At 37.3% G+C, this 19,195-nt stretch overlaps 1 protein-coding gene across 1 annotated transcript; it reads right to left on the reverse strand.

The window, feature by feature from the left end:
- Positions 1–8,975: 8,975 nt before the first annotated feature.
- LOC110460035 lies at positions 8,976–16,135 on the reverse strand (the record flags this gene model as incomplete). Its single annotated transcript, XM_021512734.1, has 7 exons — positions 8,976–9,487; positions 10,413–10,544; positions 10,925–11,026; positions 12,009–12,038; positions 12,304–12,392; positions 15,415–15,515; positions 15,917–16,135. Coding segments are annotated over 7 exons (738 nt in total), but the record flags the coding sequence as incomplete, so codon positions are not given.
- Between the last annotated feature and the right edge of the window lie 3,060 nt (positions 16,136–19,195).

Genomic DNA, 19,195 nt, shown 5'->3' on the forward strand with positions numbered 1-19,195 from the left:
GGTTCACCCCATGATCCTTAGTTATGCATATCGAATTTGCGAACTGATCACCAAACCAAGATGGTCGACAGTCAACCATCTTTAATTTGAGAGTTAAAGTTTGTTAGCGCTATTTATCAGAAAGTACTGAAGGGATGTTTCTCAAATTTTACATGAAAGTTTCCCATAATCCCTAATTTGTTTTACATAAATATGGTATTGTGGTGGGCGACAAGATCCCTCTGGGATCTCTAGTTAGTTATTTTGATTAAAACGAATTATTAATATTATACGTGGCATTTAACCAGTTGATTTCCTAATCACTTGTTGGTTCTATGCAAACCTTTCCTCTGCAGTGGTAACATACACGAAGCGCACCATCCAGGTTCCCATTCGCAAAAGATACTTGACATATCGGCCATCCCTCTACAGCAGTGGCATAACTGCCTTCATTTCATCTGAGTTATATACCAAGATATCCTCATTATCACATGTGATATACAAGTTCCTACAAATGTATCATCTATTGTAACAAAAAGATTCCCCCTCTCGTCACTAAAAACACACCAGCCTCTTCTACAAGTCTCTATCCTTAGTAATAACATAAACGTCTCCCTTCTTAGTAATTACATTCTTGTCTCTCCTCTTATGTAATATACCAGTTTCCTAACATTAATTAAAACATAGCAGTTTCTTATTCTTAGAAATCTTAGAAATAAAATACCAGTCCCCAACAGTAATAGTATACCAGCCCCCTCAGTAAAAAACATACCATTTCCCCCTCCCTAGTAATAACATACCACCCCCTCCCCCTCAGTTATAACATATCAACCTGCCCTTTCAGTGTTAACATACTAGCCACCCTCAGTTAAAGCAGTTTAAATAACACACCAGCCTTTCCCTCTCAGTAAAACATACCAGCCTCCCCATCAGTCATACCACACCAGCCTCTCCTACTCAGTAATAGCATACCAGCCTTCCCTCCTCAGTAGTATCATACCAGAATCCACTCCTCAGTAGCATCATACCAGCATGCCTCTCAGTAAAACCATAACAATCTGCCCGTAAGGAATAACGCACCAGCCTCCCTCCTTAATAAGAACAAACCAGCCCCTCTCCTCCGTAAAAAAACTCCCCTCTTTAGTCGTAAAACACCAGGTTTCACCTTAAGAGAACACCAAAGCAAATCCCCAATTCTGCAGGGGGTTGACTTATTAGTCGCTTCCTTTGATACACTTTTCCTGATCCCGTGATCCCCCCACCTGCAGTGGTGAGTAACAAAACATATAAATATTTCTCTCCTCATTAGTAATATACCACGGCCCTCTCCTTATGAGTAACATACGAACCCTTCTCCTCAGAAGTAACATACCAGCATGAGTATTAGTACATCACATGATAATTTCTAGTATAGCTCTTGGATAACTACCCTTGTTCTATTTGGTATAGTTAGCATCCGCCCTTGACAACGGGAACTATACCTGGAGACGGGCACTTTAACTTGTTTTTGACTGCTGAGACTGCGGGAAATGCAGTGACGCTAAGAGTTATGCCCCTTCTCCTAGGGGGCGTTGTACATATTCTACTTCACTTCATTGTTGTCGTCTGCCAAAATGGCTTCGAATTTCGGGACCAGGAATGCCGTTTGTTTCGCAGAGGCTCAGCAACGCATAAAGACGAAGCAGGCGACATCATTTGACGTCGCAGTCCTTAAAGACTTCCTACTGGAAAAGGGAACCGTATGTGACCTAGCGGGTATTCAATCCAGTGAATTGAATACGCAACAAAAAGGAGAGATCTACTCAAACAATTATATTATTGCCATTTGTTGTTAAATATTAAATATGTTACTTTTTATTGTCAAATGACAGTCATGTGATGTACTAAATCTATTATGACTCTTTCCCTCGGGAACAGTTCTCTTATAGTGTTGTCCAGAGAGGTATAGTGCCCTCATCTATCTGCTCGGGCACTATATCTCCCCAGACAACACTATAAGAGAACAGTTCCCTCGGGAAAGGGCCATAATAGAATAATATACCAGCTTCCCCTCTCCAGTAGTATCATACCAGCCGGTCCTTAATTTTATGATAGTCTACGGCGTACATGTAATACGATGTGCGCCAATTGCATAATCGGTAACTTGTGACCGTTTGCGATTTAGTAATAGTGTCTGGCACTGCACTTATCAGCTGTATTTCGTTTTTCCATCACTTTTAAGAATATAGCTGATTATTTTATATACGTTTATGTCAGGAACGTACAGTTGTGTACAGCTGGCACAAGACACATAGCATATATTTGTAATAGTTGAACTACAATGTATAGCAGTGCTGACCGTAAGCATTTCTAGTTTTCTCTTAAGTCAGTGGTCTTTTACTTATTTTACGACAATGTCACGAATACAATTATTCAATGGTATGAGCGCTAGAAATCAGTTTGGCCAATCTTGTTCAATTTTGTCAAAGCTCGAGTCGGTACTGTTACGCTAGTCGAAGCCTTTTCCTGTAACAATATATAACCCCGATGTGAATAACTCATATTTGTAAGCAATTATATTTAATGTAACATTGATGACAGTATCATCATTACCAGCAACGGATGAACATGACCCGGATCATTATGTAGAATTCGCCCTTGACAAAGACCTACAATGTATATATGGACTATTGTGATAGTTGTTATTTTCGTAATACTCTATCCTGTTTACAGTATCATTGTTCACTTTCACCGCCTTGCTCACAATACATGATAATTTCGAATGCGTTCACGTGGCCAGCGCATAGAGCAACACAACACAACAATGATCTAAACAAACAAATGGACAGGTGTGTGTTACCATTCCCTGTCAGACATTGGTTCGAAATGTATGACATTGTTTATGACTTAATAAAGTAATGGGCATTTGTTTGCCAGTGACCGTTTTAACTATTACCAGATGTTTAAATAGCAATATTAAAGTAAATGTAATATGCATAGCGCCATTGCTTAACAAACTACATGTGTCAAACTTTCTTTAATTGTTTATATACTGAAACGTCCATAAAAGAACTGTACTCAATAATATGTCACCGTCTGTCTTTTTTCGTTCGATACACAAAAACAACAATATTGAGATTAAACATCTACTCATTTTAGTTTTAATATTATACATTTAAAAAACAATGTGTATTTCAAAAGTCTTTCTGTATAGCAAGATTGTATTGCTCGTCAAAACATTTTATTTCGTCAATACAATGATTTCGTTGATGAAGAAAAATACACTTGCAATTCCGAGACACGAAGACTGTTTCCTTTTTTTAAAGGCGGTATTCACCCCTGCAGGTCGTGGATCAAGAAAAAAACGGCTGTTACCCACTGCATGTATCGTAAGCGACGACTAATGTGATACAAAAGTGACCAAAATAAATCTGCTGCACAAATTGCATTATTTGGTATCTTTCTAATTCTCTCTACCTGTTAGTTACTTTTAACTTCCTAAATGCAGCGCCCTGTTTGGCAATTTTTCACTTTTGGATTTTACGTTGAACGTTTGCCAAGGTGGAGAAGGCAACAGTTTGTGTCCCTAGGCCGGTACATAACAAAATCCTAACACATTGTAATTTGTATTACCTGCTGAACGTTCAGTATACCTAGGGTAATGGTAACAACTGGTTCACCAGTTGTCGATACAATGTTACCCGAGCGGAAGGCTGCGCTGGGTGCCTAAGTTAAATGGCACTTTAAAGTCGGCATCAGATCTGCGCTATTGCAAGAAGGCAATTTCACCAACATACCCTATCTCCGGCACACATACACAACATACATGGAAGCACATCCTGAAACGAACTTAGCTGTTAAAGGGACATCACGTGAAGAGCCATATTTTTTAATGAATGTGTGTGTTGTTTGCACTTCCACTTGCTTCTAGATGCAAGGACGATAAACCAGAAATAAACATAATCATTGACCAGAGATTTCATACAATGGTTGTTTCATCTAATTTACACTGGTTGAAGATGAAAACTTTGCATCCAAACCATTAAGAGTGTCTTCCGTGTCTTTTCATTTGCAGTCACCTTGCGGTTATCCTGGTTTTTGGCAGCAAAACAATAACAGACCATTTTTCGTTCTAAAGCTTACTTTAATCAAGTCATTATACTAACAAATAAAATCCCTGACCATTCAAACATATACTAAGACCCAAAAAGCATATAAAACGGACATCTAGAAGCAAAGATATGTATTTTTTGATATACCTAACGACGGGTGAAGGCCATTTTGAATTTTCGCGTCTGGCCGAGTTAGCTCACATTTTCACGAGGTTCACCCCAGCTCATTTTAATCAGCACCCTCAAATTGACTAAAATCAAATCTTAAACCTTGGTCCGGGAAGAGTGATCACGGGACCCCATTGTGGGAACTCTACTACTATGTTACCTCGCTATCCCCATATTCATAGTCCGTTCCAAATGTCCAGTTTGACCACTTGAATTGTTCGGAAAAACCCTGTAAAAAATAGCGCTAATACCGTCACCTGACGGTTTTGAAATGAGACAGGAAACACAGGTGGTCTGACCGTACGACTCAATGTCTTTGGCCAATTTTGTTTAGACCATGCATACATGTTTTTATGTATAATCTCTTTCCAACTTTCACTGTCTCCATACGCTAACACTTAGTAAATCATATTAGCCATCACACGCAATAAACTGTATGGCAAAACCACTACGTGTACATGTAGGATATGTGTCAAATATTGAACGTGTTGAGAAACTTCACAAACAAATGATTTTTCCCCGTTTTCAATGCGAATTCCGATTCTGTATGAAGTCGATAATTAATTATTTATAGAGAAACAGTTATTGCATGATCATACATTCTAAGTCAACATCATGTGAAAACATGAACTGTTGAAACATTACGATTTAAAAAATATTTTTGTTATGCGATACATGTCCAATAACATAACGAAATAAGTTCATATGTGTACAAACTCGGACAAAGATACTAGAGAGGTTAATAGTTTTAGTTATGTATTCATAACATAAACAGCGCTAGTATTTCTGTCGATTCTATTTCAGCTTTTAACCGGCTATCCGGGAGAAAACATGCATCGCTCCAACTGTTAGGGCAGTAACTTTCTACTTTGATTACACCCCACCTGCAATAATGATTCGGTAACGTACTCCTTGCACTATATTTTGACCATTTGGCAACTTTTCGCTCCATGGCTGACGCGGTGCAACGATTTTCTTTCGCTTACTTCACACGGCCAGTCATTTTGTTTACGAAGAAATGGTGTGCTATGCGCATGCGCTATTAGAGGGAAATCCCTGAAGAGGACGTTGGGCAGACAGGTAGAAATCACGATGATTATCTCAAAAGTATTTATTTTTATGAATCTATATCAGCCAAATTCGATCGTTATTTTCCATAAGGAGTCCGACTTGATATGTTTATGTAGTATTTGAAAAAAAAGACAAAAATAAATACACTTCACCGTGATGTCCCTTTAATAGGACGTTAATCAGAAGAAGAGCCTTAACGCTCACATGAGTTCAAATGAGTCGAAAATGTCGTTATCGGCACTCAATCGAAAATGTCTCAGCCAATCAGAAGCCAAAACGTTCATCTTGAATTTTTGGATCGGCATCAAAAGTAGGAACACTTGTTCTGGGCCTCAATCAAACAATGAACAACATAAGAATTGAAACGCTTGAGACGTTCTTGAGAAGAAGTCGAAAATGTCTTCCCCAATTAGATGCGAGGGCGGCCCATCTAGTATTTTCAGATCAGCACAAAATGCATAACCTCATAGAATCATTGTACCAAGAAAGGAGGAAATTGCTGCAGTTGTTCTCGAGAAGAAATCGAAAACGTCTCGGCCAATCAGATGCCAGGGCGACCATCGCAGATTTTTGGATCGGATACAACAAAAACACATTTCTTGGTCAGGACATCATAAGGAACATTTAAAGTCAATTGCACAGGCGGTTACGAAGAAGTCGAAAAAGTTCAATTGTTAACGAACAATGGACGGCGCATAACCGACGGCGGACGAAGACGGATGGCAAAACCGCACATAAACCAAAAAAAACAACCAATCAGACGGTATTATTTAAATAGTTTACCCTTTGATATGTCGCCTAGTTTCAGTGTTTTTGATTTTGAATTAACCGAAGATATTCATGTAATTTTCAAAATTTTCAAAATTCCTAGTTACATAACTGATTTGGTATACATCTTGTCTGTTGATGTTGATGCTGTGGTATATCTCATCTTAGTGTGTTGAAAATTGTATATTTCTTGTCCTTTTGTGTTGATGCTGTGGTACATTTATCATGTCAATGGGTATGGATGATCTGGTATATCTTGTATTGTGGTGCAGATGCTGTGATATTTCTTTTCCTGTAGTATTGATGCTATGGGATATCCTATCCTAAGGTGGTGATACTGTAATATATATTCTCCAATTTTGTGGACACCGTGGTATACCTCATCATGCTGTGTTGATGCTGTTATATACTTTATCCTTTTAGTTGATGCTGTGGTATATTTAGTCCTATTGTGTTGATGTTGTGGTATACTTTGTCCTATTTTGTTGCTGCTGTTGTTTATTTAATCTTGTTTGGTTGATTATGTGGAATACCTTGTCCTGTTGTGTTGATACTGTGGTATACTTTCTCCTGTTGTGTTGATGTTATGGTATATCTTGCCCTATTGTGTTGATGTTGTGGTATAATTTGTCTCGTTTTGTTGATACTGTGGTATATCCTGTCCTGTTGTGTTAATATGGTTACATAACTTGTCCTGTTTTGTTGATGCTGTGATATACCTTGTCATGTTTTGTTGATGTTGTGACATAGCTTGTCATGTTGTGTTAATTCTGTGATATACCTTGACCTGTTGTGTTGATGTTGTGACATAGCTTGTCATGTTGTGTTGATGCTGTGATATACCTTGTCCTGTTTTGTTGATGCTGTGGTAATCCTTGTCCTGTTGTGTTGATGGTATGGCTTACTTTGTCACGTGTGTTGATGCTGAGATATACCTTGTCATGTTGTATTGATGCTTTGATATATCTTGTCATCTTGTGTTGATGCTGTTATATAGCTTATCATGTTGTGTTAATTCTGTGATATACCTTGTCCTGTTGTGTTGATGTTGTGATATAGCTTGTCATGTTGTGTTGATGCTGTGGTATACCTTGTCATGTTGTGTTGATGATGTGGTATACCTTGTCCTGTTATGTTAATGCTGCGATATATCTTGACCTGTTATGTTGATGCTGTGGTATACCTTGTCATGTTATGTTGATGCTGTGATATTATACCTTGTCGTGTTGTGTTGATGTTTTATATATCTTGTCCTACTGTGTTGATGTTGTGATATACCTTGTCATGTTGTGTTGATGATGTGGTTAACCTTGTTATGGTGTGTTGATGATGTGGTAAACCTTGTTATGGTGTGTTAATGGTGTGGCATTCCTTGTCATGTTGTGTTGATGCTGTTACCCACGGCATGTAACGTAGGAGGCGACTAATGATTGAACACCCTGCAGAATTAGGGATTTGCTTTGGTGTCTTTTATTTGGGAACACAAAAGCGACCAAAATAAATCTGCTGTGCCCATTGCGATCCTGGATTTGGGATCCGTATCTTTCTTTCTACTTCTAACTACCTTTTATTTCCTAGCGCCTTGCTTGGCAACACCTCACTTTTGAATTGAATGTTGAGGGTTCGCCCAGGTGAGAAAGGCAATGGCCTCTGTCCCCAGGCCGAGACATACGAAAGTCCTTAAAAATTGTAGTTGTTATTCCATCCCTATCGCTCAGCATTAAGATTAATAGCAACAACTGGTTCACCCGTTGTCAGTATAATGTGACCGGGCGGAATGCCTTTGACATGGTGTTTCAGTAGGCTAGCACTATAAAGTCGGCATCAGATCTGCACTATCACAAGGAGGCAAGCACATCAATATGCACTGTCTCCTGAACACTCACTTGCAAGCACGCATACACTACACACATGGAGGACGTCTTTAAATGACCTTAGATGTCAATAGGACGTTAAACAAAATTCGACCAACCAAACCTCAACAACTGTGCGACAATTTGAATGATTTCCTCTGTGCGATTCGACCGCCTTCTGCTATCTGGTATTATGTGCCTACAAAAGTGTTGCTAATAATGTAAAGAGAAGCGCACAACGGGGCGAACGATTGTTAAATCACACAGTTGTGCGCACCATGTGTGGACGATGTCGACGGTGTGTACACGATGTATGCACGATGTGCGCACGCTATTTTTGGTGCGTTGTAGTACCCCTTGCTGTATATAAAAAAGTAGAATTTAAAAGGACGCAATTCAGTAGTGTGTTTCACGATAAGACCCTGCAGGTAGGGCGTAAGAATTGTACCTGCTGCCCCCAATTGCATGATCGTAAGAGGCGACTAAATTTGGGACCTTATCTCTTCTCTCCTTTCTAAATAACTTTCTTCTTCCTAATGTCTCCCTTGACAATGCCTCACTTTTGGCCATTTGTTGAGCGTTCGCCCCTGTGAGGAAGGCTTTGGGTTCTGTCCCCTGGCCGAGACATACCAAAGTCTTTAACAATGGTAGTTTATACTCCTGCTTAACGCTCAGCAAATTAGGAGTGGGACGACTGGTTCGCCCGTTGTCAGTATAATGTGACCGGTTGGGGCGTCCTGCTGGGTGTCTTCGGCAGTATGTTTCAGTGAGTTAGCACTATAAAGTCGGCATCAGTTCCGCGCTTTCACAAGGAGACAAACACGAACATATCGCAGCCTCCCAAAATACACATACATACATTACACGCATGCATCTTGCACACAGGGGAGGCCGTCCTTAAATGACCTCAGCTGTTAATAGGACGTCAATCAAAATCAAAAAAAAAAAAAGTTCCACGATATTTTTAGCTGATATATAATCGCAAAAAATCTAACAAAAACGAAAAACTAAAGAATAACAACAAGAAAAATTAACGAGACTTTGATTTAATTAAAGACATAAAATGTAAAACAAATGTGTATGGTATATAGCTAAAATGTACCCATATATTAGTGAGTGCATGTCTACTGCACACATACAAATCGTTGTGTACGTCTAGAATCTGTCACCATAGAGAAATAGACAATGTCGGAAAAACTATACTAATGCACGTGTGCACATACTTATCATTATCGGAACAACATAAGATGCTAAAATTACCTGCAGGTGAATGCTTTAAGTAATTTGTTTCATGTTAAACATACATAGTACAATGTTGTTCCTGTATCTGATGTCAGTATACTGTTCACAAAATAAACCAACACTGTCCAACATAGTTAACTAACACTGCTATACAATTCTGAAAAACTCATCTATTGATCTACACAATCCCGAAACATGCTAGGAAATGTTAAACCATGGTAATATTCCGTCGCAGTATTTCAATAATTCTTCAAACTTCTGATTTAGCTGGTGCGTTTGCATCATTCTGCCTCAAACTTGCTTCTGGATGACGACCTGATCAGAAACAAAATAATAGTGTTCGAGTTAAGATGTACAAAGCGTATTTATTGCAGATACATCCAACACAGATATCTGGAGAAATGCAGAAATATGTGGATTATGGGCAAATAGACCAACAGCGTTCAGATAGCCTAAAATTGAAGAGACAGTGATGTTTTCAAAAACAAGTTTAAGACCTGTAATATTAATATAGAATGTTTCTCGAGTTGAAGCATAACGAAAAAGTTCTCAAGGTAATACAAATTAAATCTGTATAAAGCTGCTATATGATAATCCATAACATCATGTATCCTGATTCTAGTCTAGTGTGACTCTTCAATGTCTCTCAAATCAAATTCGCTCTCTGTTGTATAAACAGGCAAAGTTTCCATCATAACACATTATTGCTCCGTATATATAGTGATTATTAAACAAGACGAAGTGGTTGACTCTGCTTGTAGATTATTCTTTGGAATCCATAGAAAACCAGAAAATTGTTTATCATTTCATAAAAACAAACTACAAATATTTTTTACAGCACCCTGGTAACGACCGCACCAAAAGCGTTTGCTGCTGGAGAATGAAAATATCGTGTGCCATGCGACTCTGACGTTTGGAAACGTGTAGGACAAAACTGCATAAGCTTCCTTACATGCACTTTTACACAATCATACGAGAGCTATCACTAAGATTTTCTGAGATAACTACATAAACTGACATTGATTCATTTATACTTTCAAATCTTTGCCGTCAATGTTTTTGTATTGACATCAGTTTTAGTGGATAGTTTCCAACTATTTTCTCTACCAATAATTTCATATTTCTGCTGAGTGTGAAATGGAATCAATGTACTACATGCAACACTGATCCATGTCCTATGTATGTACTATATGTAACATAGGACATAATAGCTCAAATATGTACATCAATATACACATACTGCATGTGCATTGAACTGGGCACATCTCCCGAAGGATTGCTCTTTCCTCGGCATCAGCTGTCTGACAATCCTGGTGAGTGATTGCAGCGCAAACATCCCAGTCCTCGTACATTTCTGGATTTACACAGTCCTCTGCAATGATAATATATAGAACGATAAATTATATATACCTGTTATGTGATTGTTTTAATTCAACTACATAATAAACCTATTTCAATAAAAACATATATGATGATAAAGTTCAAATATATTGTATGAGTATATCTAATTGAACTATATAAAAAACCATGAATAAGCTAATTACAAAATCTTGATAAATCTAATAAAGTGTTGTCGTTACTCTAAAGTCTACTAATAATAAATCGTTGATAAAGGTGTTCTGTACTATGTAACAATACAGTATTGTATCATTTAATGCTGTTATCAAATCGCTATTTCTTTGTTATTTCACTTAGATAATGATTATGTGATCTTGGTTAGGAGAAGAATGATGTGATAACATGATAACTTACCATCACAGTTTGGTCCCAAGCCGTACTCACACGTACAAGTACACGTGGTATTATCAAGTGAACCGCTGCCAATGGCTTGTTTGTTGCATGTTTTTCGACAATCTGTTAAAAACAATCCTTAATATATCTCAATCGCGAAAAGGGCTATTATGCTTATATCCTTTAGGGTGATTTAGTTTTCTTAAAACTTGCTTTATAGGAAAATGATTACCCAGAATAAATATGTATGGCAATAAAGATTAGATATGTTGTTTCTTTTGCACAATTAAACGACTATCACATGGGGTGTTATTTGATAGTGTTAAAGTATCAGAATATTAGATAAACAACTGTATAGTTTAATTAAACATTGACAATAAAACAGGTAAATCAATATGGATACCATAATGAGATATTTGGCGAATTGTATAATACTATGGCATTTCGTCATTTATATATTTTGTATGTACAAATTGTCTGAATGACCACATTACTTTTATGCAGTTAATAGCTGGTGCAGGACGAAACAGCTGTATGGTGCAGTAAATTCATTTTGTCATACTGTATCTATCACCACATATAATTGAATAGGTGCTATAACAGGGTGTGGCTTGTGTCATATTTATACATATATGTATGTGAAGTTAGCATGTGTATGAGTGCATATGTGCATATTTGTTTAAGTGAGTGAATACATGTAATATTTGTTCTTGCTAACTATAGAGCAAATACGTAAAACTATTTACAATAAACGAGAATCATAAAGTTTGTTCAAAATGCGAACACTTTATCGAAAGAAGATTAACATTTTACTACTTCATGCAAATGTCAACTTGTTACTTCACTTGTCAACCTGGATTTCACACACATGAATATTTTAAGAATTGTATCCTGTAAGCATTCGCAGTATGAATAGTAAAATTTCAATATTGCGTGAAAAGTATCAAACCTTGTACATTCGTTTTTAGCAGTAGCAATAATTGCTTTTTAGCTTGTTGCATCGGAATACTAAAGTTTAAAAAAGGTTTTTTTTTCTTCAAATTATTACTGATTATTCTAAAACAAATGGTTGATATCGGGTAGAGATTAGTATATGTTTACTTACCACACCGATTAGCAGCGTGTGAACACGATACTAAAAATATGAAAAGACACTAAATAGAGTGAAGAGTGCGATAAATGTATTTTAACTTACTCCACTTAATTCAGTTGACAATGATCTCTATCAAAAACTTTTCTTCTGATAAAGCATTTGAACCATGATCTTTTAAGCATTTCGAATTGATTAAGAAATAAATCTATGATTTTACAATTGTTTTCGAAATGTCATCATCACTTCTCGCAAAGCTGTTGATATTCAAATGTAACTAATGCAATACTATGCGTGCATAAGTACGTACCGCAAAGACCTTGTTCACAGAACGACACATCCTCCTTGCACTTTGTGCATGGCAGTCCTGTCTTATATGCTGGGACGATGGGACCTTCACTAAGACAAAGAAAAATGATACACACGTTTTTTTAACTGTTAATTTGGAAAACGAAAACAGATCTACATCACAGCTATAATATCAATGATATAGCTTACTATTCAGAAATGATATGTGATAATGTATGAAATAAGCAATACATGTCATGATTTATGTATGAAATTGTGAATAAACGCTTAATGTATGTGCATATACGGTTTCTTGGAACAGAATTTGGAGTGTCAACGGCAATAGATACAGGAAAGATTGTTGTATGGAAAATTCCTTTCTTCGTGCCCATCTACACACATAGTTTAACTTTTAATATATCAAGTTTCCAAACATCTTACAGTTCGTTAAGTAGGAGTTGTCCTTGCAAGGTTTTTGGAGGGACTCAGAGATCCTAACTCCAGGGGGAAAACACGACATCTTCACACGATTTAGGAGTTGTTGCGCTAAAAAGGTTCATGCCAGACGGACGGAAGAACGATTCCTTTATAACCAAAAACTTCGTAATAGGGGCTTAATAAGTCATACTTAAGGATTGACCTTCATTTTGACGGCGTATGCGTAGTATGAACGCAGTAGGCAACGACTATATTCTATGGTGCGCGTTAGCGCTCCATTAAGAATATGTGTGTTGCCAACTGCGTTCATACTACCGTATACGCCGTCAAAATGAAGGTCAATCCTTATACGATACATTACGCGGGAAACAGTCGAAGCGGGTTGCCACGATGGTAACTACGGTAGCCGAGGTTGCTAGGACAATATAGTACCAGTGAATATACATCGAGTACATTTAGAAAATACGCAGTGAACTAAACTATTTGTTTCCTTTCATGGTTTTTCAATTTTAAATTAAGCAATGTGAGAAGCCCTTCGAACTTTTCTATTCATTTGCAACGGTCGCACGCACATTGGTACCCTGCTTATGGAGTTACGCGGTCGAGTGTTTCAGAACAAAGCCGCCATTGTTGACGTTACCGCCGAAGATATTTGAATGTGTATCCATGGAATAAGAAGTTTGGCGGCATTCTTATGTTGTATGATTAGACATAATGGATCCCGAACATGTTCTTTGTATCTAGATAGGGAATAAACCAAGAATTGGTTGTCATTGGACTGTTATCTTGCTGAAGCGTGAACGGCACCTTATTTAAAACAAGTGTAGGAGGAGTGACCTCAGTCACCGTATAAGCCAACCCAGGTTCTAGTCTGGGGTTCCACGTGGTTACTAGCGTACACATAACATTTATTAGACTTTATTACATTAGATAGGTGTCAAACATGCACACAAGAACACGACGAGGGCCCTAACCTATGGCCACCGCTGGGACACATACTTTACATAGCGGGTCAGCTACTTGGCTTCGCCCGGGACATACACAAACACAGGTAACGTTGCACATTCAGACACCCACCTTATAAAAACAGACCTGTTAAGAGAAGGACAGACAAGATAGAAGAGTTAGATTCAGCTCACAGAGCTACCACCTAACTGAAGATTTGCACGTGTAATGCCGTGTTTATAGTAAAACCGGCAGCCAATGACAGACAAGATAACACGTTCGAGTCATGAGTCAATCAGCTTAGGTCTAGCTTCTGGACAGTAACGGAAAAAGTAAGGTAGATAAACAACATGGACGACACGAGTGACAGTCTACAAATTCCAGCGACAGTAATACATAAATGACAGGCACAAGGTATTTAATACAGCTTTCAATTCATTCACGCCCGCACATAATGACTGATCCACATGCACACCCCGATAGTAACTTGCATGCATACATACATACAGTACCAGTATATGCCTATACACACCCTACCAACCCAGACTCCTACACAAGTATCAATCCGCCGAGCCTTTTTTCACTTCGTATACACTAATCTACACGCAATCAGAGTTTACTAAGCTGAAAAAGGGAGACATGTGAATATAGGTTTATATTCATACATTTGGCGTGCGCCCGTTGCAATATTTGGGATCTTTATATTTCTTTCTACTTCTAACTACCTTTTATTTTCTAACAACTTAGCAACACCTCACTTTTGGCTTGAATGTTGACATTTCGCCCAGGTGAGGAAGGCAATGGGTTCTGTCCCCAGGCCAGGACATACCAACTGATTCACCCGGTATCAGCTTTTTGTGATCGGGCGGAATTCTATGCTTGGTGCCTTCACACATACCCTGTTTCCTGCACACACACACGGAAGCACGCACATGGAGGCACGTCTTTGAATGACCTTAGCTGTTAAAAGCATGTTAAACAAAACAAAATCATACCAAACAAACTTACATTGTACCATGGTAGTTAAGTTCACTGGAGTTAATAAGAAAAGTGAGCTCCATTGGACAATCTTGTTCACTTAAGTGAACAAGCTTGTCCAATGGTGTTCACAAGCGTGTGCACTGGGGTAACTACAAAGCGCAAATAGCTTTATCATGATAATGATAATTGTCTGATTTCATCTTGAGTACTTCAAATACCAGTGTTTTTTTAAGGCGTGCACTACAATGTTTTGCCTAGCCTGGACGATGTACCTGTGATTATATTCTGATCAGATAGTAATTTCTAACTGATTGTTTCATTCGCTTATATTTATGTTATCATAGAAAGTATTGCATTTATGAAAGTCGTATGGGAATGTACATTTATAACGAATCATACAATGTAACACACAATACACTAGTTTAAATTACGCACATGTTGTCAGAAAAGTGTTGATGTTGACACAGTATTTAAATCCAATTTCGATTCATCTGTCTTTTTCTGAGCAGGCATAGGCACTAAGGATACACAAAATTCGCTGACCCTTCTGGAACACCTGGTCTTGTACTTCATGGTCTCAATACATATATTTTAATTCATATTTTGCCCCTTCCCCCACTCAACCTAATGCATTATGTATCTGTTTCCTCTGATATTTTCAATCTTTCGTCAACACCTTCAGTTGTATACAGCGGTACCACACAAGGTATATCAGGATCTTTACGTTAGGTGAAGGTTTTTATTGTAATATAGCAATTATTATACTCACCTTGTGCCGTACTTGCAAACAAGAAGATTCACGTGTGCATTCCCTACTCGACATTGATTTGTGAAAGCACAACCGATTGCTCTATGTTGAGCATGGATCATCTTCAACAAAAGTATATCAGTGTGTTATTAAGATCAGTGTGTATCGTTCAGATGTGTAAATATGTAAGTACTACAAAATTAACGACATTTATATAAAACAGAGTACCTTTATAAGATACCAGTATAACAAACAGGATTGTTATATCTATTTATAAATAAATATATAAATCAATAATAGTTCGGATATACCTTTACTAAAATATTCGGGCAAGGAAGTCCTCGCTCCGTTTAACAATTTTAATTATTTTGATTCAGTGTTATATGGAAATTGACCGTTGATATTACTTCTTTGACCTATTTACTTAAATATATATATCGTTAGAGATATTTAAGATAGTTATTCAGTAAATGGTTATACTTATACTCTGGGGTGTTACAACTAATGTTCTATCACCACATACCGTCAAAAATCTTTTACATTCCTGAAGACGGATGCACGTTGCAAGTTGTGGTATGAAATGTTGTTTTTCCAACATCCATCCGAGAAGTATGGTAGTAATGTTGCCCCGTGCGCTTAATCCTATGTTAGTATTTATGTTGTACGGATCACGTGGAGGGGAACTAGCCAGGGAGCAATACAAGGGTAGTTCTGCCTGTAACTGTAGAGCCCGAGACCACACCTATATGCAACGAAAAGTGAACAAATTATCATTTCAAAGTGTAATTTCCACAATTTATACCATCTATATCACTTCCCAGTTATAATGTTCACCCCATCTTAAATATTTACAATACTCTTAACAATTCAATCAATACCAATACAGTGCTGTAAACGTTGATGTTTTCAAATGCTACTTCCTGACTAACAGACACAAAATTATGTGTTACTTTTTCTCCCCTATTTAACGTTAAAAATATATCACATCCTTTCTTGTCTCCCCACAAACAATCGGGGATTAATCCCAAATTTATATTGTACAATGTCATAACACGGTAAAGCCTAGCTAAGTAGAGCGTTTTACCACATGTTGATGTGTCGTATATAATGATAAATTAATTCTAGTTGTACTTTATAGCGTTAAGGCCATGTTAACTTTGCTGACGTTTTCTCCAGATTGATGTTACGATTGTTACATATCGCCGCTTCCAACACTGCCTATGTTTTCCGTTAAAGACGATTTCGCTTTATTGTTGTTTGACGCTGTTAAGCAATAGGTTGCCATAGACGCTGACACGTTTGTTATGTACGGCCGTTAAAGGCACTATCACGTTTACTTGTTTTCCCAACCGCTGCTCTCATTAGACACTGACGTCTACAATAGCCTGTTATAGTTTAAATTCATAGAATGATAGTATCAGCTTCAATGGTCCTATTCCGTCTTTACGTATTGCAGAGTTATCTTCTCTTGTGAGCAGGGATTGATTGTTACGTCATTTGTTTGTGAGAGCAACGTCATCAATTTTTGAGAAAACGACGAAATTTTCTCACACAAACCAATGACGTAACAATCAATACCTGCTCACAAGACAAGATAACTCGGCAATACGCAAAGACGGAATATCAACACGACATGACAAAAGTGCCTTCACAATAAACTAAAGAAAACCCATTGTTCTATTTTAAATAAATATATTTATTTTATTCTGATTAAAAAGGTCTATCAACGTTGGTTCTATAGTTGCAAAGACAGAATAAAACAGCCTATGCGAATAATGATAACTCAGACCAAATCTACGTAATTGCTATCGCTTCTAATAATAAATATGCCAGCACAAGACCATTTACGCTGATATTAATTAGACACACTAATATTACCAGTTTTCTCATGTCTGCAGCATGGGATCCATAAACGCCATTAGCGAAATTTCTTCTGATTGCATTGTGTGTCATCAATATCGCATCGATATTCGTAGCTTCCAGACAAAAGACGTAGGCGAGGTGAGACAGCATGTAAACTGTAAACAAAAGTAAGTCTGACCTTGTTACCATGCTGATATAACTTTCATCGACGGAACTACACAATTATTAGTTGTATAGTGGAAATACTTAACTTTATGAAATAATGGGTACTATTTGTAGGCATTAGTGATAATTGTCGAACCAAACGATAATGTGAGGATGTGCTCCTTCCCTTCTGTAAAGCTTATTCAAAAAGACTTTGTCTGCATGTATTTATTGACTTTATAAGTTTTAAAACGGTTTTAGGTTTCTAGTTATAATTAACCAAATACTTGAAAAGAGCAGATACAATGTTGTACCATCTAATACATAAGCTGCAGTATTTACCACGTCGTCAATGCACAAGGACAAACGGTACCGATGGGTCATTACACAAGACAATGTCCTAGTACATGTACGTCCATAATGACAAACCCAAACTAGAACCACATCGCTTTAACACAGGATAAAACCTACAACGTCGCAATTGTAGAAGGATGAAAACTATGTACCATGTGATGACATGTAACACAAGAAGACACAAACAACCACGGCGTTAACCTACTCTGATAAAAGCTACCGCGTCATCAACTCACAAGGGAGAAAAATGTATCACCTCTTAAATAAACATTACCAAAAACAACCTAGTCTTCAGTTCACCACATGTAATGTACCACATCGTCGGTAGTACGCAAATTGGTGTACATACTTACAAAAAAAGCTGAATCAGAACAAATGTGGTAAAAGTACATTACCGTCAGTAATGACCAAATATAGGCTGGGTATACACAATTCATTTAAAGATTTCTCTATTTTTTTTATAAACGTCATCTCAGTTTATATAGACATAAATTAGGAAAACCATATTGGGATTGAATCTTGATTTTTTTCAGTATTTATGCAAGTGTGAACGGGGAAAATTTACTTAAACACCACATGAGCGACCCTAGCGAAGCAAAGGCCGTTCATGTTAAGTGTGAGAGTAAATCCCCCCCCCCCCTTTCATTCTGCATGAATACTGGACAATCCATATTCAACCCCTATATTTCTTTAGGGATGATGATTCTGGAGAACAAAAAGGCCAGGGTGACACCAGGTTTGAGGAAAGTGGCGTTTTTTATGACGGGAAGTGTATAAGCTACTGCACACTTGTCACGTTTTTGTTTGTTTCATGGATCATTTATCGATATAAAACATCAAACGATTTTTTTTTTAACAAAACTAACAATAACTAGAAATACTTAATTACGTAGACCTGAACATAAATCGAGAAAAGAGCATGCAATTATTTAAGTCAAAAATAGTGGTTATTCGCCATTGGCAATGTCGTTTGAACATTGTTACTAAACGCAAACGACACGGAAAGAGGGTGTTAAACCATCTTTTAAGTACCTTCATCTTCAGACTTTGTTTCAAAAGTATAAAAAGTTGATGAATAATCTTTACACATATCTTTGTTTATCAAACATTCTGTGTTTTCGATGCCTTTTAACCAATTCAATAAAATCAACGCGCATAAACAATTATTTTGCTGCTAGAACATTACACAAAATATGTATGAAGACAGCCGTCTTATTGTGCCTCGCATTCAAGTGGTCTTAGTAGAATATCAGATCAGATACATAGACTTTCATCATTATTGTTGAAGTAATTGAGCTGGCAGTTAATATTGTTATAAAGCTTTAAAAAATATGTCCTGTTACAATTGAATATAACCAGCGTGAAGTTGGTTACTTATTCAATATTGGGCTAGCCAAATATTGGGCTAGTTTGATATCCAAATGTACCTAACATAATAGTT

This window comes from Mizuhopecten yessoensis, unplaced genomic scaffold, assembly GCF_002113885.1.
Source record: "Mizuhopecten yessoensis strain PY_sf001 unplaced genomic scaffold, ASM211388v2 scaffold10303, whole genome shotgun sequence".
Classification (NCBI taxonomy): domain Eukaryota; kingdom Metazoa; phylum Mollusca; class Bivalvia; order Pectinida; family Pectinidae; genus Mizuhopecten; species Mizuhopecten yessoensis.